Source organism: Triturus cristatus, chromosome 5_2 (genome assembly GCF_964204655.1).
Source record: "Triturus cristatus chromosome 5_2, aTriCri1.1, whole genome shotgun sequence".
Lineage (NCBI taxonomy): Eukaryota > Metazoa > Chordata > Amphibia > Caudata > Salamandridae > Triturus > Triturus cristatus.
This window is the reverse complement of record NC_140588.1, coordinates 883,398,291-883,420,721: the sequence shown is the minus strand read 5'-3', so window position 1 is coordinate 883,420,721 and position 22,431 is coordinate 883,398,291. Positions and strand designations below refer to the sequence as shown.

Here is a 22,431-nt window from a genome sequence, read left to right as displayed (position 1 = left end):
TATTAATGGGAACTGGAACGCTGTGGCCATACAATGTAGAACAAGCTAGATGCTATTATAACTCTCAGCATATGTTGCAGTGTCGCCTGCTCTGTGGGGGAAGGTGGCCCTCTGATGATTGAGATTACTGCTCTGTATACCCTGTGATAATGTCCAGGGACACTTCACATTTTAGGGTAGGCCCTGAACTTTGCCTTGCTGCACTGTTGTGACACTTGGGGCCTGATTACAAGTTTGGCGGATGGGTTACTCCATCACAAACGTGACGGATATCCCGCATATATAATGGAACTCGTAATACAGTGGACAGGATATGCGTCACTTTTGTGATGGAGTAACCCATCCGCCAAACTAGTCATCAGGCCCTTAGAGTAGTGCGTGTGTCTCCCAGGCTTGTCTTTCATTTAAGCAGCTTTCAAACGTGACGGATATCCTGTCCGCCGTATCACGAGTTCCATTATATAACATATAATGGGACTTGTAATACGGCGAACGGGATATCCGTCACATTTGTGATGGAGTAACCCGTCCGCCAAACTCGTAACCAGGCCCTTAGAGTAGTGTGTGAGTCTCCCAGGCGTGTCTTTCATTTAAGCAGCTTACTACCTGTTCGCTTTGAAGGTTTGTCCCTGGGGTCATTGGGAGTTCTTACAAGTCTGTCAGTTTCCTTATGTACCATGGTCTATTATCTGGGCTGTGTTCTCCATAGCAGACTGGTAGGGTTGGTCTGTTGCTTCTGGGGTTTCTGAGACCATGTGTCTTTGCTTAGTTCTCGGATATGTCATTACTCGCAGTGTTTTTAAGCTGCCACGAGCTGCTGCTAATTGCTGTACTCATTATGGCCTGGTACTCCTCCCAAGTCCCCTCTTTACCTTTGGTACCCACAGCCCTTGTCCGGATCAGGTCTCCCTCCCTCAAGGCAAGTATTGAGACCACACCAATTTTTGGATTAGGGGGTGTAACCCCCGGCCGTATTTATTGCAAAATTAAAAAACATTATTTATTGACATTATATACAATTACACAGAAAGGCCAGATACATTCTTAGACAGATGATGTCACACGGCTATCCTTAACTCTAATACACATGACACTCCTACCGTAAATCTAACAATGCATATATTCACTTTCTGCGTGTCCCCTCTAGAGCCTACGGCAAGGTCAATGACTGGCAGCCTCCAGATCCCAGCAAACTACGAGAAATCTAGTGCGAAAAATGTAAAAGCACAGGGTGCGCAGGTATTGTATGATATGACCTAGGCAACTAATGCCAGAATGCGCCCAAGCGTAGATACCGTGACACGAAACACGGACATCCACTGGATAAGTGTTCGGGCACAAGGGCACTGATGAACTGTGTGACAATACCTAATAATACACATGCACGAGCACAAAGGGGGGGGGGGGGGGGACGCGTGATGAACCCCAGGGAAATAAAGCTTGATTGCACAAACACATAAAGGGGCACATAGGTACCGTGTGACACGACACGGACATACTAAAGCCTAAGCGTTTAGACCCAAGGGTGCCGAAATTATGTGTGATACAATATATCAGTGATCACGAGTGTATGAGTGCCAGGGTGCATAACTATGTGACAAACCACAGGCATATCTTGTGAAGGTGCACCGGCACACGGGTGCAGAGCTATAGTGTGCCATAAACAGCTTTCAATGCATACGCGTTTCTGCGACGGGCGCTTAGATGCAACTTGACAACAGACTCCTAATTCCTATTCATATATGTTACAGCACTGGCGTGCCCATGGCTACTTGACAGATTCCTAATTCACAGTTGGAACCGCCCACGCGTGCCTAGTGAACTCTCGAAGGTCTAAGGCCTGGGATGGAGTGACATTACAAGTACTGATACTGTATGTAAGTGACTAAACAGAGGCTTGCGCCTCGTGAGACTGACATCAAAGACTTGGAGTTTTTCGACGTGACATCACCCCGGCTTGGAATGCTTTAATGTAATGCCCAGAATTAGCAGTCATGCTTTAAATCTGGAAAAAAACGTCAAGGACCATCCCGTGGCCAACCAATGGACCCTTCATGGATGCGCCGCAATTCGTTCTTCGCGCTTCATATTGACCAGACACATTCGAACTCCACGAGCAAGATCTAGTAAAAAATGTGTGGTTTGCAATTAGAGCGAGCCAACCAGGCTGTCTACACGTTTATTTTGACAAGCAGGGATATGTTCGCATTCGCAAGGCTTTGTTTGAACTACAAGAATAACGGGTGATATACTATATATACATATATATATACATATATATATATACATACCTTGCTGGCTGACCTGAAACAGAGCTTTTAAAACTTTACATTGACCTCAGGCTTTCAATTCTGACCGCTTAGTATAGCCTCAGTTCCATTACATAAGGAACATTGCATGTGACTTTCAATGAGAGCGCTTGGCCTAGCGCCATTTGCATTTAAGTGAAGGAACATTGAAAAGTCCCATACTAATTAGGAGGGCCTAGCATAGCACCGGTAACATTTACCCAAAGAACGCTGAAATCATGCTTTCAGTTCTGACCGCTTAGCAGTGCCATTTTGCATTAGGTGAGGCATATTGAAAATCAAACTTCCAATTAATGAAAAGCGCCTAGCATAGCACCAGATGCATTACGTAAGAACATTGAAATCCAACTTTCGATGAGAGCTCCTAGCATAGCACCAGTTCCAGTAAGTGAGGGACAGACAGTTGTAATCAAAATCCAATTAAGAGTGTCTAGCTTATCCAGCTGTATTACCCGAAGAACATCAGATTCTCAAAGAGACATCGGGAGCGCTAAGCATAGTATCAGTACATCACACTTCCAAATGAGTGTGCTTAGCGTAGTATCAGTTGCCTAACCTGCAGGACATTGAAATCAGATTTTTTTACTGGGAGCCCTAGCGTAGCACCAGTTGCATTAGCTGGTGGCCATCGAAATCTGGCCATGACAGGCTGAAACCCACAGGCCCCACTGCCAAATTGGGGCCAGATCACAAGATCCGCGCCGGCTCGTACCGAGTGCATTCTGACAGCTACCATGTACCTTAGTCTATGACCAGGAAACATACCCTCATTAAAACCACAGTCAGACAAATTGGTCACGAAAATGGCCTCCCACATGTAGGAACCCTAGTCTGCTAGCCTTATCACCAGTGAATTATAACAGCCATCTGGCCGGGTGAAATTCCCGTTTCCATGTTTTTGTTAGTAATTGCCCTCGGCGTTACGGATAGTATAAGAGTATGCCGGCTTACTTCAGGGCTGGCTGACCCGAAGCTGAGTGACTCAGAGCGTATTTGACAAATAGCATAGCTGAAATAAGACATGGTGTAGCGAGCACTTAGCGTAGCCTTATCGCTTTATGAGGACACATTAATATTTGTTAGGCACCGGGAGATTACACGACCTCCTGCCTTACTCCTTCAAACAAGGTGTGGACACCACCTGAACCAATCTTTGCTCGCTGGCCTGGCTCACGTATACTGCAGCGCATTGGTAATTACCCAGAGACAGGCTCTTAAACAAGTGAAAGCCCCTTTTTAAATTAAAACTTTGTGAAATTTCCAAGCAACTATGGCAGTGATCTCAACACTGATGTTACACCTGAAAAATGGCTGCCCGATGACAACCTAGTATGGGCAACCTACTATGGGCATACATACGGCGTATCAATAACTACAGATGCAGGCTATTAAAACAAGAGTGAACCCCTTCCCAGTTAATCTTTCTGTAAAGTTTCTAAGCAGCCATTGAAGTGATCTCAAAAAACTGTTGTTGCGCCCAACCAATGGCTATCACATGCAGAATTACCCCAACACTGGCGGCAGTGCTGGCCCACAGCACTGGCTTGTAGCAAAGGCACGCATGCCAGAAGGTGTGACGTTTTTTACCATTTAGTGTCCACAGCTAAAATTGCTTCCGATGTCAAGCCAGGTCTAGCATGCCAACTTTCATACTAGTACAGAATCATATTTAAAGAAGTTAAAACATAAAATCAAACTTTAGAGCTCCGCTGCCACCCAGATTTAATTCAGAGTCATAAAAACCACATGACATGTCTCTGGTCGAGGGCCTGGCCCGCGTACACATACAGTGCGTCATTAATTACACGGAGGCAGGCTATTAAAAAATGAAACCCCATTAAATCAAATTTTCAGTGAAATTTCGAAACAGCTAATGACGCGATCTCAAAACTGACAATACGCCCGATGAATGGTTGCCCGATGATAACCCCCTATGTTACACCGAGGCAGGCTAATAAAAAGTGAAACCCCTACTATGAGCAACACTATCACGTGCAAAATACCACTGCACTGGTGGCAGTGCTGGCACACAGCACTGGCTTGTAGCAGAGGGACGCATGGTAAAACGCGCCACGTGAGGGCGGTAGCAACAAACTGGTTATGCGACCCAGACATCACCGCAATTAGTGAAAGTGCAACTGAGGGGAAAACACTGCTAGTCTACTTGCCACGAAGAACTCACCCACACGACTGACCTATATGCCAGGAACACAAGTACACTGGCATCAGATGTTAATTAAACAAGCCACTAACTGCCCTACTAGAAATTACAAAGGGGAAACATGATTAACAATTCCTTTGAAAATATTTCCGCGTTTATTCCTTCGCAGTCCCCGCATGCTATGGCCTGCATCTAGTCACGGGTCTGCAGCGGCAGCCCACCATCGACTAGATGCCCAGGCGCACTGCCACATTTGCATCAAAACACCCGGGCTAAAGTTTCCACTAATGCACAACTGGCTCTCGGTGCAAGGAAGCAGCTAGTTTCCTAAGTCATGTTTTTTAAGCACCTCGCACAGCTGTTAGGAGCGGTTAAGGGAAAACGCAGGTTGAGGTCTGATGGAACTGCACAAGACATCTTCCTGCGATGTTTATTTACGTGATTATTATAAGGCATAATACACAGAAATTAATTTCGACTCCCCTAGTGTTCTCGAATTTTAATACATTATATGTGCTCTAGAGAAGGAAATAACCGGACCGAAGTGTGCTAAGGTTATGGGTGCAAGGTGGAGCTCAGCCTCGGTGCCTTGCTCAGAAGTCGCCGAAGCATTACAAACCACCAATACAGGAATTGCAGTTTATCAAACTCTTCGAAAATGTTGCATATTTATATAGCGCGAAATCGACCCAAGGGTATTGAAGCGCTTGCCTGAGCACTGTATTTACATTACACATTCAGTCACGGGGTGATTCCCTGCCCATATCGGTACTTAATCAAATCACTGGTAAGCTCCTCGAGGGGCTTTAGACGCTCTCAGCGCCCCCAAAGGAGACACCAGCAGTGTAAAAGCATGCAGTGAAAGTAACATTTCAATATCACTGCGCTGAATGCAAACATGCGAAAGAACAGAATGGCAGCCTTCCACAAATAAACGACTCTACACTTGCCGCTCACATCCCCCAAAATTCCCATCCGTACTACCTTAGAACATGGGTAAGAATTTGAGGGTTGAAAGCAGACAAAAGAAAAGAGAGTAACTCCTACGTGACAGTCTGTTGAGGATTGCGTACTGGTGGGTCTTCCTCCTTCTTTTCCTGATTCCTCAGCAGATTCTACCTCCGCCTTTCAGCCTCTGTTGATGAGTTTAGAAAAACTTGGGTATGTTTTGTGAATGTGTGGGACCAAATGTTCACTGTTTCAGCAGATGTATCAGTGAGCGTGAAAGACTTAATTATTTTCAATTTGGAAGGCCTTATTCCAGATGTACTTCCTTTTTCTGAAAAACATCATACTAAGGTAGATTGACCCAATTCCAGGCTAATTTCCCGATCCTTTTTTTGTTTAAGCCTGGAAATTCCAGATGGAGGTATCATTCTTACAATTCACCATCACCTCTGTGACAGTATAAAAGAGTACCCTTCTTCAACTACATCCTGCCACATATTTCCCACTCCTTGTATATGGACTCTTTAAATCGGGGGCAGGTCACAGGCATGGATTTTCAGTGTTTTCTATTTGAAGTTTAGCATCCAACTGTGTCACTTCTGAATCTCAGATATACATTTCTTGTTCTTTTGTGATAGTTGCAAGAAACATATCTTCTTTTCACCAGGGGAGCTACCCTCTCTGAGCTTTTAATCCGTCACTGGCCGCGGGTGCTTCACTACCTTATGTACCACCATAAGGATCCCATTTACCAGTAAGTCTGGCAAGACCAGAAAAGCTGCTTCTCACTGGATTAATCTACTGCACATATTTTCCAGCATTGGCTGTAAAGTGGGCTGCTAAATGGTGCTGGAAACCTTGAAATGGATTTCTTTTACACAACATAATAAATGTTGAGTTTAGGTAGAGAAGGGCACTTTTGGATTGTTCGCAATAGGGCACATAGCGAAAAGTGGGTAGGATTAGCCCTACCCTTCTATTGGTCAGGGAGGTACCAGAAGTCACCTCCACACACAGGCTAGTGGCAGGCATAAACGTGGCTCCCCTGCACACCCTCTACAAAACACTACTAGACCAGTGGAAGACTGATCTTGTGGAAGGCAGGAGAAGGTCTGCAACTGATTTTGTGACCTGTGAGGAGAACCCTAAGAGTTGGACCTGTTCCTACTTGTACCCAGGACTAAGAAGTGGACTCCAAGGTTCAGTTGGCTGATCTCCTGTAAAGCTACAGGGACATTAAAGATGAAAGAAGCCCACTTTCTTGAAGCAGACCAGCTAACTAGTTTCAACGGGACCTGCCCTGGACCCTGCTGGTGGTTTCAGTCAAGTGAGGCCTGACCCCCAAGTCTTGTTCCTGAGGTCCTGGAACCATTGCTTAGTGTCAGAGTGTACTCCTCCAGTCTAACCCTAAAACCTGGGACTTAAAAACGTTTTCAAGACTTTTTGTCTGGAGAACGGACAGAAGACTGGGACAAACCTGACAAGTCAACCCAACAAAGGTGTGTTGTGGCTGTGCCAAAGATTCAGGTTGCTCCCTCTCTGAGCTTTCCCACAGCATCAAATCCCTTTCATCTGGACGTTGTAAAAGTATCTGACTCGTGCCGCCCTGTTAGGCTTAAGTTTTCAGCCTTGCCCTACTGGAGAAATCCGCTCGCCAAACAGGTCACTAAGTCCGAAGGTAGAATTCTTCACCTGGCAAAGGCGCCTAAAGTATCCAGATGGCGAGGGATTTTTCTTGGGCATGAATTTTGAACTTCTCCCACTCTGAGCTTTCCTGCTAAAAGTCAACAGTTTCAGCGGGACTCCGACCGACGACTATTGGACCTTCGTGAACCCATCTCTGCCACAGCCTGCAGCTTTGCCCTGCATTGGATTTTTTTGCTTCAGTTTCAGAGACAAAGTTAGAAGGTAACATTTCCAAACCGGATGAACATGGTCTCTGTATCCAACCCAGGCTTCATCTCAGTCAGCCTCAACTCATGCCTAGGCACCAGTCAAGCGCAGCCAGATGACCTCAGTTGGCGCTTAATAGCTTTTGGTCCTATTTTTATTTAAAACGTTAAAAATTCATATCTCCGGTTACCCTTATTGGATGTTTGTCATTTTCATGTCATTTTACTCATTAAAATAGTCTCATATTTTCTAAGGCGGGTTGGGATGTTCATTATGGTGTTTTCGAATCTGTAACTGGTTTGTTACTTTTAAATGCTTTACACATTTTCTTAAGTTAAACCTGTCTGCTCTGTACCATACCTGTACCCACACAAAGAGGAAAAGGAGGAAAATGTGGGTGTTCTGTTGGAGCCGACACCCCACCTAGGGAAAACGCAATGTTTTGTAAAAATGCCCTCACCCACTAATAGTGGCATGCTTAATCATCAGGCTGCTACATCATCCCTGTGCAGACCAACACCTGGCATAGAAAGGGAGGGGGAAGACAGTACAAACAAATATGTTGGGATCCACGCAGTAAAATACACAAAGACAGAGTAATAAAACCGTCTCAGTAATGCCCTCAACCGTCTTCAATCATTGACTCCCCGGACAGGATTAAAATGGATTACAAAATGGAGATGACTATGGGGGTAATTGGTGTCCCTTAATCCCTCCTTGCTGTCTATTTTGTCTAATACCACATCTACCACAGATTGAGCTTTGGTTTAAATTACTGAAACCTTTGCTGGACAGAACAAGAATACTGCCATTATTGCTTGGGGTGAACTACCATCCACCCCAGATAATAACCCACTCTCTGGCAGGCTACAACACCCAGGAGCAGCTCCTGGCTGCTCTGCCATCCATCTTCACATGGCTAGGGAAGGGACGCGACAAACTGCACCATAAGTTTGCTTGCATGCATGCACAGGCAAAGATTTCAGATTAGTCAAGATGGTGCTACCTTCAACAGAAGATTTTGTACTTTTTGAAGTAAGGCTGTCCCTCGAGTTTTACATGGACATAACCACGTGTTAGTTTGATAGCGGGCTAACCCTCAATTGTACACGTACGCGCTTTGTTATGCTTTGATTGAGAATTGAGTGGATTGTTATTGTACCTTAATATACTGATTATTAAAAAGTACTCTAATGGATATATTCCAAGTATGGTTCTTATTTTAAATTTTAATTAGTGTATTCAAGGAGTAGAGCCAAATTCAGTAAGACTTGGTCATTGGCTACTGCATAGCGGTTTTGGAATAGGTTGACTCAGATCATTATTTAATGTGTTGTGGGGCAGAATGCTGCGCTGTTGCATGAAAAATAGGTTTTTCTGTAAGATTCGCAAATCAAAACTAACAAAGGAGTGCCACTGGATGTTGAAAAAACATTGGGTCGATACACAAAAGACATTTTTTTTAAATGTAAGTAGATGTTGGGAGAATTCCCGTGTGTTAAGCGTACTGGGTGGAAGAACACAGGAGTTATATAAGAAATAATTCACGCGCAGGCTCATGACCCAGATCTCTCTTCCAGAATTCTTGATCTGCAGTTAAGATCCAGTGAACCGTTCTTGTCCTCTCTAGGGTTTGCTAGTTCTAGACTCTCTCTTCTAAAATGCATATGATCTCTTGATTTACTTATTGTTGTAACCATATTTTCTTGTTAAAATTCAATAACAGTAATGGAACACAAAAAATAAATGCGTTCAAATTGCCTGCAGCGAGAAATTTTGTTTAGAAAAAAAATCGATCCTGCATTATTTGTAATGGTTTTAGGAAGAAGGATCCCTTTTAGGAAATATGTTTCCACCATCATGACGAAACGCGTTAGGATAACGTGGTGATGTCAGTACATTATTTGTGTCCGCACCCTATGTGCCGTGGGCATATGGCATGTTCTGTAATACTATTTTCCGTCTGCCCAGCTAAGAAAGTCTCTCACTGAAAAGTCATATGTTAATTTCCATAGGAGCGGGAGATCCGCGACATAATGCTGTTTTGAGTAAGGATTAATTTGGAGTGTGAATGTTTGCAAAACGTACAAGGGAACGGCAGAGAAGAGCGCGAACTGTTTTTGCTGATGATTAACTTACTAAGATGCATTTCTAAACTGTTTGATGCAGAGAATTGTGCCCATGGGCTATTTTGCGGATGGGCATTAAGCGAGGTTGTTAATTCCTCATTTGGGATTATTGCTTTTGGCAGTCATACCTGGGGGCAAACGGTACTTACTTAATATGCCAATCAGGAAGTTCATAAATAGACAAAAAAACTTTTAAAATCATGAAATGATGCTTATCTCCTTGTTAGTTTGCATAAATTGAAATTTAGCAAGGAGGGAAACTAAATGTGCTGTGGACCTTTGGGAAGCTGCTAGATAAAGAATGCCAGAATGTACTGTTAGGCACGGACTGTGGAGGGACAAAGATGTACACAATGTTCTGCGACCACTTGGGCTATGATTATGCATCTTTCTTAGGATTTTTTGTTGATATTTACACTTGTTAGTAAGAGGAATATTCCTCAATGAAAATGTTTCCTCCCATGATTGAAAATAAGCTGAAAATGCTGTAAGAATCTTCGTTCGAGAAGGAAAGAAAAGCAAATAGGGAATTGAGTCTATGGCAGTAGTTATAATTATGACGTGCTTCGCGTACTCTGCAAGAGTAATGGACTTTAAGAGTAGGTGTCAGTATTACCGATCCAAATTCAAGCACATATCCCCTTACTTTTGTAATCAAAATTCACCCACATATTTAAATGTCCATTGCTGATGGTGAAACTGGTCTTTACCTAGTGTTGTTTATTTATTTTTTTAACATTTTTATCGGCATTTGAAACATACTAGAACTGTCAAACAGTATTACAGTGGATCACTCAATGGCAATTGTCAACAATGAGTTCAATATGTTCAATAGTGGTACAGTTTGTGTAGTAGCACACAAGCATCTAGCATCTCCTGGTATTCAGAAACACAATATTAGCGGTAATACATAGCTGGTCCTGTCCCTTCATCCCAATCAATCACTATCATCTGATTCCTGCTCTATCGGGGGAGGTTCACAAATGTCGCCCCGAAATCGATTCCACTTTCCCCATATACGTGTCCACTTTTGGGGGCAACCCCGATGAATATACACCGATTTCTCTGTTACCATCGTGCGGTTCATATCCCGGCACCACCGCTGATGTGTCGGGGATAGTCCCGCGCCCCATAGTTGCGCTATGTTACGTTTAGCTAATGCTGTTCCGCGCGTTAACCTAGTGTTATTAATATGAATGTTTAACTTATCATTCAGAGCTGGGCACATCTACAGGAATGGTGAGAGATTTCTTAGTGGTCTGACAGTGTAGGCTGATGGTGCTGCTGCATGAAGCGGCGTTCGGGCCAAGGTGCAAATCACCTCATCAGCTCTTCCAACTTCCATCCCACATTCGAAGTGAAGCTCCACCCTTCTGTCCTCTCAGACTAGAGTAGTCGATCACAGCATGTATTCTCAGGAGCAAACCAGCTGCACCTGAGAGAGACATCCCTCCAAAGGGTCACATCAGTGCGCTAGGGAAGCTTTTCCCTCTGCCTCTCGCTTTCCACCTCAGAAGGCTAATGTGACAGAAACTGATGTGAAAACACAGCATTTGGTCTCAGGTTATCAAAGTTTGTTTTTAGGAGGTACCCAGTCCCAACACCCCTGTAGAGCGGCCAGATTCAAAGCATGCAATATAGTGCTGGTATTACTATATTCTTCAGGTTTGTTTGTTTCCTAGTCATGCTCTAGTCTCGTCCATGTGATTGCACAATCTGCTTTGATGTTTATTTTAATGTTGAATGACTGAATTAAGGTATTTAAAATCTTTACTTCAAACTGTATATATTGATATAAAGCAATAAAAAAAGAATGCAGCCTGTAATACAGAAACTATGATTTAATACTTCTCGGACGTTAAACAGGTAATTGAGTACAATAAGAGTGTGGGTCCAAGACTGTGCATATTTCATGGAGGGTCTTTGTTCCCTACTAGCAGCAGCGTGGGATCTTCCTAGCTGTGATGATCTGCTCTGTCTGCCTGTACTAGGTGTAGCAATACTGCTAGATTCCAAAGCAGAGTCCCTCTGAGTGTTTGTTCAAGCTTCAGCCTTACACTTCTATGCTTGGAGAATGTACTCCAGGCACTCTTAATGTACTGCATTTGTCTTCTTTAGGTGGTGGCCGTGGAGGGGGAGAAAGCGGTAGCAGCGACAGCGGGTTCAGTAAGTAACCCCTCAGTGCAACCTTCCTGTACTTAGTAAGTCTTGTTTCAGTAGATTAATTGTTTCAATGTAATCCTTTTTGTTGGGTACAGAGCAAGATGTCACTCGTGATGTGTAAATACTGGAAATTGGGTATCTAGATGAATAGATCCATAAACTATAATGTTATTTTTTTTAAGGATATTCCTGTGACTGCGTATTTTGTTTGCAGAAGAGACTAGAATCTTAGAAGTTCTGAAAGCATTTCTTGTTGTACTGATTTACATTGGGTGTGAGCCATGTTTTTTGTTGTGTTTGTCACCTTAGACAGTGCTGCAGAGACCGGGACAATAGCAGGAATAGCCAGTGCGCTGGCTATGGCATTGATTGGGGCAGTGTCCAGCTACATCTCATATCAACAAAAGAAATTCTGCTTCAGTATACAACGTAAGTTGGGAGAGTTGTGTCCGCCTTTGCACCGCGTACAGCTTAAACCTTAGGAGTACATTTATTTTTGGCTATAGATGCCTTGTTACATACAAGGGCCATAGGAACCCACGAACAATCCTTGTGAAGCCTCTCCAATTAATGGTCACATTCCTGACTTTTTATAGTATCTGGCGATTTTATTTCATGTTTCTAAGTGTGGAGACACGAAAGTCCCAACGACAAAATAAATGCCTCACCTCAATTTACATGTAGATAATTTGCAGTTCTAACTAAAACAGTTGAAACATGTCAGCTTTCACTGCCAGCGTCCGGAATGTTATGGCAGCGACCATAATATAAACAACAGAAATATGTCAACCTAGATAGGATTCGGACATGAGGCTAACACCTCCATGCGCGTGTCTAAAACTTCACTCTTTCTCATAGAAAGAGATAAAAGAATTTGCAGGTAAGCACATGATAAAAATACAAAAGGTTTCAATGGGACTTGTCACGGTGTTCACAACTCATCATGACACTCGTAGAGGCTCTTACTGAACCTACTGAGACCAAAAGAGTAGTGGGAAAGTGGAGTCAAATGATTACTTTTCTAGTAATTTATTGAGGGATTTCATGAAATGCAGATGGTTAGGCTGTTTTAACTAGTTAAACGGAAGACTATTCAACATTTTGGGTCCAGGCAAACGTAGCAAGCAACCCACAATACGAGACCACTTTATCTTGGAACCAAAAACGGCAACTATGAGCTTGGAGCATTGGAAAGGCTGCGGTTTTAAAACACTATCCTTAAGGCAATATTTCTCCAGGTTTAGAACACTTTGCACATGATACAAAGGGTTATGAAAATGTACCCTCTGATTACCCGGAAACTAGTATGTTTTCTTCCTGGCCCAAGGTACATAGTAAAATTGTCAATTTTCATGACCGCATTTTTAATGTCCTGGAGTTTGTTGAATGCAGTCTGGAAGGCCCAGGTAGAGTCCATTTCCTGAAAAAAGTTATGGGGTTACCCCCGAAAGAAAAAAATACTTTTCAACGGAACAGGTGTAAAGGAAATAATGCCATCAAAAAGAATTTCCATTTGACCAAGTGATTCAATCACAATGTGGACAGACACGGTATATACACAAATTCTTTTATTAATAATCCTCATACTAATTTGCTATTCATGAAATACAAAACTAGCATAACATTTCTTTTTAGATCTTTAACACCCAACACATTTTGTAAAACAAAATCACTCATGTCTCACACATATCTACATATCGAGCAAGCAATACTTCTAAAACAGTTGCCTATTATTAAATATATTTGCGTACAGAAAATACAAGATGACTTCTCATTCAAACAGATAGCTTTTGAACGGAAGCCAATCGAACTCCCAGGGATCAAGGGGCACTGACACTTCTCAAATGGAGAATTTCTGCTCAAACGCTAGGTTTTTCCATGATTTCGTCTAGGGCAGGGTGCAGCATAATAGGGTGATAGTTTTCTACTAGTGAGTTCTCCAGGGTGTGTTTCTTTAAAAGTGGAGTCACAACTCCTTCTTTGCAGAGATCCGGTACACAGCCTGATGACAATGAGGTGTTCAAGATTTCAGTAATCGAACCATCAGTGGAGGGTGCGGGGGTTTAAGAAACAAAAAGAGGCAGATGTCAGGAGAACCTCATTGTAGACAGTTGAGCCGTTTTAGAAGGAGGCCATAAATTATGGTTTTAAAAGTGAACCAGCGCTCAGTGACATTTGGAGCCACTGCTGCCACACAGTGATTTTTGGTCAGATGCACATTTTAAATTTCTTGCAAGATAGTCTGGATTTTGGAAATTAAAAAGGAAACTAGCTTCGCACAAAACTGTTGCAGTCGTTGACTATTTATTCATTGCATTAGGACCTCGGATCGATTTTAACAGTTTCCATACACCCCTGAAAACAAATCGGGCCCTTCATCTTTAGAAGAAGTTATCAGGCAAGTAATTCAGAAGGTGTTTGAATCCCATGTGAAATGGTCTCACGAGGTCAATATCAAAAGATATACTTGTACCTTTTGCGGATAACCTCCTTAAATCATTCTTATTTTTTTTTACAGACACATCAATTTCTAAGCAAGGGTCCAACTTTCTCTTAATTCATGAAACCAGTAAGATACTCATCTGGTTAAGACACTGGCGTCTGTCTACCACGGATACAAATTTGTGCATTGCCTCTATAGCTTGTCGGCATTTCAGAGGAGATACATTCCCTCTTCTATCCCTCCTCTATTCTTCTGAATCCAAATAACTGACTAACCTATCCACCACTGAAATTACTTTCATATTTCATATTAGACTTGGCATCTTTTGGTGTGTTTCCCCCAAGTTTTGGCTTGCTGCCCTCCCGGTTTTGACTGTTTTTGCTGGTATAACGTTTCTGCGCGCTTTTCGCACTGCTGACCAGTGGTAAAGTGCTGGTGCTCCTGTGGTAATTTGTGTTATGATTGGATGTTCAACGTACTTGTCAGTCCCCAGTAAAAAGCACTGCGGGTGCCGGGGCTTGTGAGTCGACCGCTACTCGTGGGCCTGCAACAAGGATTGTGCCACCCACGTATGTAGCCCGAAAAAGGGATAAGTGAATGAAGTTTTGTATGCCTGAACTCAGCGTCTAAAGACACAGCCTTTAGCAAGGGTGCCCTTTTCATTCTGAGTTCATAAAGGCCACTTTTAGAAAGTGGGTATTATTTTGCTCTCTCCTTCTGTATGCCTCTGCTGGAATGTGGATTGCCTGTCTGGGTTTTAGAGGACAGAAGGCTGGGGGGCCGGAGGATAGGTCAGGAAAGGGCCGATTAGACCTGGGCTGCGGTGGGGGAAGGGGGAGGAATTTCCTTGCACCTCAAAGGGCCTGGTCTGCCTCTGACAAAGCCGTCTCCACCTCCTGCCAGGAATTCACGCCAGAGAAGGCCCAACTAGTTCTGGCCAGACACCGGCACCCTCTGCCTGCCAGATCAAAGGATTTTTGTGTACAAATGCTGAGTCCCAGACCCCTGAATTTTAGAACTCACCTGGATCAAGAAGACTGCACAGGAGAAGCACTGGAGAAACTGCTAAGAGGAACGACCGCTTTGCTGCGTGCTTTACTGGGCTGACCTGCAGTGGGTGCTTCTGTCATGGGCAGTGAAAGGCCTGGACTGGACTTTCTGCAACCGAATTGGTGAGACTCTCCAAGGGCTTGAGGTAGAGCTTGCCCCCTCTTCACGAAGTCTCAGGAACAGCAATGACTTCAGGTTCTTCGACCCGCAGCACTGGGGACTGTGTGTTTTGTGCTGCAACCCGAAGAACGCCACTCGACGACGTCTACGACGACCCTGCCGAACCCGTGGCCTGAAGGCACCGCAGAGGGCACCGCCGCACCGCGACCCTGGTCTCACCGAGGACATCTGCTGACACCATCACCGAGCGGCTGCTCGCACCGCGACCTGTGGGCACCACACGCCGCACCGCCTTGCTTCACGCAGAAGCTTTGGCACCGCAGAGGGCACCGCCGCCACGCGTCCCTGGCCTCACCGAGGACGCCTGCTGACGCAATCACTGAGCTGCTGCTCGCACTGCGACCTGTGGGCCCGCACTCTGCGCCGCCTCGCTACATGACGATGCCGTGGCCTTCCTGATGCCGCCACCTCCCGCCGAAATCGGCGCCACTGCTTGCACCGTGGTTCGAGGGCATTGCTCGTAAGTTACACGACGCACCGCTCTCATCCCACACCGCAGCCTTGGCACACCGACGCCAGTGTCATCGACTCCAGTTCGTCAGCCGACGACAGCGCTCCAGCAACAACAACGCCGCTGCTTGCACCGTGACCTGCTAGCACCGTGACGATCACCGCCTCCATCTCGCACCGCAAACCTGGTCTCACTGACGACGCCATCTGACGCCGCCACCGTGTCGCTGCTCGCACCGCACGCTGCACTTCGTACCGCAGCAACCGACGCCTGTTGGCGCCAGCGCTCCTGATCCCATCAGAGGGGAGCTCGACCTGCAACGCGAGTGACTTCAAGGGCCCCATCGCCCTGCATTTCTGAAAGGTACTGTTTGCGGGTCTTCCCGACACCGTAGTTGGCCACGACCCCGCGGTCAGCCAGAACTGTTTTTGGATTTGTTTGCTCATGATGCCGTGGAACTCTTTTTAATCAACGTAGTTTTTGAACTGTGAACTTTTAAGTATAATATTGTGGAGTTTTTATCGGTTTTGGTCTTATTTTAATTATATAAAAATATTGAATTTTTTTCTAAGCTGGTGTGGTGTCCTTTTGTAGTGCGTACGCTGTATTAGTGTTGGTTATATGCAAATGCTTTACACACGGCCTCTAAGATAAGCCTGGCTGCTCGTGCCAAGCTACCAAGTGGGTGAGCAGGGGTTCTTTTAGACGTGTAACTCCCTTATCCTGACTAGAGTGGTGGTTTCTGCCTCGCTTTGGCGCAAGTCTCAGCTAGCCAGAAATCCCATTTCCAACATTTCACTATAGTAAGTCAATCCTAATCCTTTATGGGTTCCGGAGTAGCGTGCTACTCGCCTAAAAAGCGCTTCAACACCCCATCAGGGGTAACAAGCGCTATATAAATGCAAACCTTTTTCCATCTTCTATTCCTACGCTATCCTTCTCAAGGGTCTTGGTTGCCCTAGCAGCGCTGGCACAGTAGTCCTTAACTGGCATTCAGCACCATGCTTTTGCAACACTTACATGGTTTTACCCCAGTGCGAATGAGGCATCCTTCTACTTGTTGATATTAGAATTTGCATCAGTGGCAATTCACACAAGACTTAGCTGTCATTGGTTAAACAGTTTACAAATCAAAGAGTTATACAACAAAAGAATGATCCATCAGTTAAAGATTACATTTCAAAAAGTAAATTCAGTGCTTCCATACCCCAATAGGAAGCAGACAGTCTACACTAGTGCTTCTGGTCTCTCGATGTTATCGTAGTCCTCTGGTCAATTGGTAGTTTCCCTTTCTCCATGTAACTAGAACAAGTGTAAAAATAACCTGGTGAGCACACACAGTTATTCAAGGAAAATCCCAGAAGTTCTAAAAGCCAATATGTCTTTATCAGGCTCTCCTAAATATTTCCTAAATATGTCTAGCACCCATAAATAAGCTTAGCTTTTTGTCTTGGTTCCAACTATATGCCTAACTGTTTAAGGATTTGTTCTTAACAACCTAAACCTGGTTCCCTAAGGCAAAATTTGAAGTCTTCTCTCCTAATCAGTAATATATCTTCTGTTGAGTGATAGAGGTGTTTTAAGTTGTTGGCACCTATACAGTACCTAAATGCGGCTTTTTTTAAGTGGGCCTGTGCAAACGTGAAGTCAGACAGTCAATAACTTTGCAGTGTTTGGAAGAGTGGGGTACATGTTGGATATCACACTTAAGCATAGCTCGACTTTAGTCAATTTATCAAGGCCAACCCCTCTACTGGAAATACGCACTAAAGAGAGTGCTGTATTGAGGGGGAAAAATTCAGAAAAAAGCACGCTCCCTGTAGATTTACATAAACAGCTAACAAATTTAATTCCCAATTTTTTTGCGAACATGTGCTTATGCTTGGCTGTGTGGTGGTTTTATCTCAACACTAAGAAATTATCACTTAGAAATTCAGCACTTATTAAATTATACTTCTCTTTAGAAATGATAAATATTCACATTTTGAAAAAAAATATTTGAAACAGGAAAATTATGGAAGGTCGGGAGCTAGGAAAGAAGAAAAATGGGATAAAGAATATGATAGCGAGGAGGAAGAAAAGGTGGTTTGGAAGACTACCATTTAAGAATAAAGATGGGTAATAAAAAGAAAAGCTGAGTGGCCGGACTCACCATTGTGGTGGACATGCTGTCTTAGAACTCCAGAAATAATTTCACCAAAGAACTCCAGCAAAGTGAATCATTCATATGAATGCCATACACATTGGAGGAAATACAATATGAGGAGGGTAGACGAAGGAACTAATAATGTTGGCTAGTGTGTGGCCAGGAATGCAAACTAGCTTGAGGCCTGGGCAGATAGGAGAGCAGGCAGCAGAGGTTGAGGCTTCGGGCACTTGGAGCGGTGAATGATGTGTGATTTCCACACTGCGCACTTGGCCTTAAATGGCGACCGTGCGACGCAGGTGAGTGTGACCCACTTGTGGGACACCCCCGCGCCGCACGGCCACCAGCTGCCGCGTGTGCCACATCGCTTTGCCCTCTGCCTCGCTGCCTGCCTCGTTGCCGGCTGACGCCGCTGCCGTCTGTTTTGTTTTGTTTTTGTAAATCATTTGTGCTTGTTCTTCACTGTATTCTCTTCCCGTGTTAGCGTCTTGTCTAAGCATTTGTGCCTGTTGTTTTTTGGCCACTTCTGCCCGTATTTTCGTTCTCCTTCCTGCCTGCCCGCCTACCTCGCCGCCCTCCGCCTTCCCTCCCCGCTCCCCGCCACCACCGCTGACCACGCCCCTTTTTCCCTTCTGTTCCCTCCCCGCTCCCGCCTCCCAGCTGCCCCGCCCACCCGCGCACTTGGCCTTAAATGGCGACCGTGCGACGCAGGTGAGTGTGACCCACTTGTGGGACACCCCCGCGCCGCACGGCCACCAGCTGCCGCGTGTGCCACATCGCTTTGCCCTCTGCCTCGCTGCCTGCCTCGTTGCCGGCTGACGCCGCTGCCGTCTGTTTTGTTTTGTTTTTGTAAATCATTTGTGCTTGTTCTTCACTGTATTTTCTTCCCGTGTTAGCGTCTTGTCTAAGCATTTGTGCCTGTTGTTTTTTGGCCACTTCTGCCCGTATTTTCGTTCTCCTTCCTGCCTGCCCGCCTACCTCGCCGCCCTCCGCCTTCCCTCCCCGCTCCCCGCTTCCCGCCACCACCGCTGACCACGCCCCTTTTTCCCTTCTGTTCCCTCCCCGCTCCCGCCTCCCAGCTGCCCCGCCCACCCGCGCACTTCGCCTTAAATGGCGACCGTGCGAACGCGCAGTGGGCGCGCCGATTGTGCGCCGAAGGCGCGCCAAAGGCAAGCCCGTCTACGCCCGTCCGCGCCTGGACCGCGCCCAGTGCCAGGACCCCTGGCCCACAAAGACCCCGACCGACCCGCCTGACGTACTCCGCCGCCACCCTCACCGCTCTCAACACCGGCCGACGCCCAGAGTGCCACCAAGCCACACCACGACGCACCCACGGACCCTTCAGCTGCCACGCCTGCAAGTTCTCCTGCATCCTGACCTGCCTCGCACCAGCACCCGCCAAGTCGAACACCAGCAGCACCCACCTCAAGTGCATCCTGCTCAACACCCGCTCCGTCCACAGACACGCCATCGAACTCTGGAACCTCCTAGACACCACTGCCCCGGACGTCGCCTTCCTCACAGAGACCTGGATGAACGCCTCTTCAGCTCCCGACATCGCCATCGCTATCCCAGAGGGCTACAAGATCGTCCGGAGGGACCGCAACGCCAACCAGATGGGAGGAGGCATCGCCATCATCCACAGGAACACCATCCGTCTCACGACCAGCACCGACAACACCCTGACCACCGCCGAACATCTGCATTTCCAGATTCACACCAACCCGAACACCACCCTCAGAGGCACCCTGATCTACCGACCTCCGGGACCACGCACCCAATTCAGCGAGGACATCGCCGACTTCGTCAGCCCGCACGCCCTCCCCTCCGCTGACTACATCCTCCTGGGGGACCTCAACTTCCACCTGGAGAACAACAACGACCGCAACACCAGCACCCTGCTCGACAACCTCGCCAATCTTGGACTCAAGCAGCTGGTGTCCACCCCCACCCACCTCGCCGGACACACACTCGACGCAGTCTTCTCCTCCAGCACAGACATCGACTTCAGCCACGCCACAGAGCTTCAATGGACGGACCACAGCTGCGTCCACTTCACCTTCAAGAGAACGACGACCCACCACCACCAGCATCAGGCCGCCCGCAGAAGCTGGAACAAGATCACAGCAGACCAGCTCGCCGCTTCCCTGAGCCAGCACCCTCCCGCCAGCTCAGCGAACCCCAGCCAGGCCGCCGACAACCTCACGAAGTGGATCAGCAACTGCGCGGACGAACTCGCCCCGCTGAGAACCCCGCCCTGCAGATCCGGCAGCAAGAAAGCCCCGTGGTTCACCGACGAACTCAAGAGCTCCAAGAAGAACTGCCGAGCCCTCGAGAAAGTCTGGAGAAGGGATCCTACACCAGACAACAGGTCCACCTTCAAGCTGGCCACCCGGAAGCACCACCAGCTGATCCGCGCCGCCAAGAAAGCTGCTTTCAAGGACCGGCTGGACAACAACGCACACAACTGCAAGGAACTCTTCAACATCGTGAAAGAGCTATCCAACCCCAGCGCAGGAAACAACGACATCACCCCATCGCAAGACCTCTGCAACTCCCTCGCTTCCTACTTCCACAACAAGATCGCGGACATACACAACAGCTTCAACAACCAACCAACGAACACCAAGACCGAACAACCACCCCCCACCACCACCCTCCACGCCTGGACCCCGATCAGCACCGAAGACACCACCCGCACGATGAACTCCATCCACTCCGGATCACCGACTGACCCCTGCCCTCACCACATCTTCAACAAGGCTGACGCTGTCATCGCACCCCACCTGCGAGACATCATCAACACATCCTTCGACACCGCCACCTTCCCTGAGAGCTGGAAGCACGCCGAACTCAGCGCTCTTCTCAAGAAACCCACAGCGGACCCCACCGAACTCAAGAACTACCGCCCCATCTCGCTCCTCCCGTTTCCAGCCAAAGTCATCGAGAAGACCGTCAACAAGCAGATGGCCGCCTTCCTCGAGACAAATGGATCCCTCGACCCCTCACAGTCCGGCTTCCGAGCCAATCACAGCACCGAGACCGCCCTCATCGCCGCCACCGATGACATCCGAGCCCTGATGGACAACGGAGAAACAGCGGCCCTCATCCTCCTAGACCTCTCCGCGGCATTCGACACTGTCTGCCACCGCACCCTAGTACAACGCCTCAGCAACGTCGGAATCCAGGACAAGGCGCTGGAATGGATCATCTCCTTCCTCGACGGAAGAACACAGAGAGTCCGTCTATCACCGTACAAGTCAGAGGCCACCGAAGTCATCTGCGGCGTCCCTCAAGGATCCTCTCTGAGCCCCACCCTCTTCAACGTCTACATGAGCCCCCTCGCGGCCATCGCACGCCAGCACAACCTCAACATAATCTCCTACGCCGACGACACCCAGCTGATCCTCTCCCTGACCAACGACCCCACCGCCGCCAGAGCCAACCTGTACGAAGGGATGAAAGAGGTAGCCGAATGGATGACGACCAGCCACCTGAAACTGAACTCGGACAAGACGGAGGTCCTCATCCTGGGCTCCTCACCCTCCGCCTGGGACGACTCCTGGTGGCCTCCCGCCCTGGGCACCGCACCCAAACCGACAGACCATGCACGCAACCTGGGCTTCATCCTGGACTCCTCCCTCTCCATGACCAGGCAAGTCAACAACGTCTCATCGGCATGCTTCAACATCCTTCGCATGCTACGGAAGATCTTCTGGTGGATCCCCACCGAGACCAGGAAGACCGTCACCCAGGCCCTCGTCACCAGCCGACTGGACTACGGCAACGCCCTCTACGCCGGTACCACCGCCAAGCTCCAGAAGAGACTCCAGCGGATCCAGAACGCCTCAGCCAGACTCATCCTCGACATCCCACGAACCAGCCACATCTCCGGACATCTGAGAGACCTTCACTGGCTCCCCGTCAACAAAAGAATCACCTTCCGCCTCCTCACCCACGCACACAAAGCCCTACACGACCTAGGCCCGAGCTACCTCAACAGCCGAGTCAACTTCTACGCTCCCAAACGCCACCTCCGATCAACCAACCACGCCCTCGCCGACGTCCCCCGCATCCGAAGAGCGACTACAGGAGGAAGGTCCTTCTCCTACCTGGCCGCCAAGACCTGGAACTCCCTCCCGACCAACCTGCGCCTGACCCAAGACCACCTCTCCTTCAGGAAGAAGCTGAAGACCTGGCTGTTCGAGCAGTAGCGGCACCCGTCCCCCAGCGCCTTGAGACCCTACGGGTATGTAGCGCGCTCTATAAATGTCATTGATTGATTGATTGATTGCTCTCTGAAGAGGTGGCGGAGAGAGGGATACGCAGTCAAAGGAAAGTGCTGAGGAGCCTGCAGCGGGTTGGCTGCAGATAGAGGCGTTTATCAGCGATGCACCCGAGAGAGCTCGAGATCCAAATCTAACAGCAGCAGCTGCTGCAAAGACCAGATTGGTGAGGGACTCCCAGGCCAATGGTAGACAGTGCTAAAAGATGGAGCAGGCCCAACTGTAGAGATGAGCCACATGGTGGGAACAGACGGTATGGAGCAGCTCCGGCT

The 22,431-nt window shown here is 47.3% G+C and overlaps 1 protein-coding gene across 3 annotated transcripts in view; it reads left to right on the top strand.

Moving 5' to 3' along the window:
* The window catches only part of CD99L2 (CD99 molecule like 2), a 495,976-nt gene that overhangs the window by 402,895 nt on the left and 70,650 nt on the right, over nucleotides 1-22,431 (top strand). For all 3 annotated transcript variants that reach the window (XM_085608025.1, XM_085608023.1, XM_085608022.1), the window contains 2 exons: nucleotides 11,559-11,606; nucleotides 11,913-12,032. In XM_085608025.1, coding sequence (XP_085464151.1) covers nucleotides 11,559-11,606; nucleotides 11,913-12,032 — 168 coding nt within the window. The remainder of the gene's footprint in view (nucleotides 1-11,558; nucleotides 11,607-11,912; nucleotides 12,033-22,431) is intronic.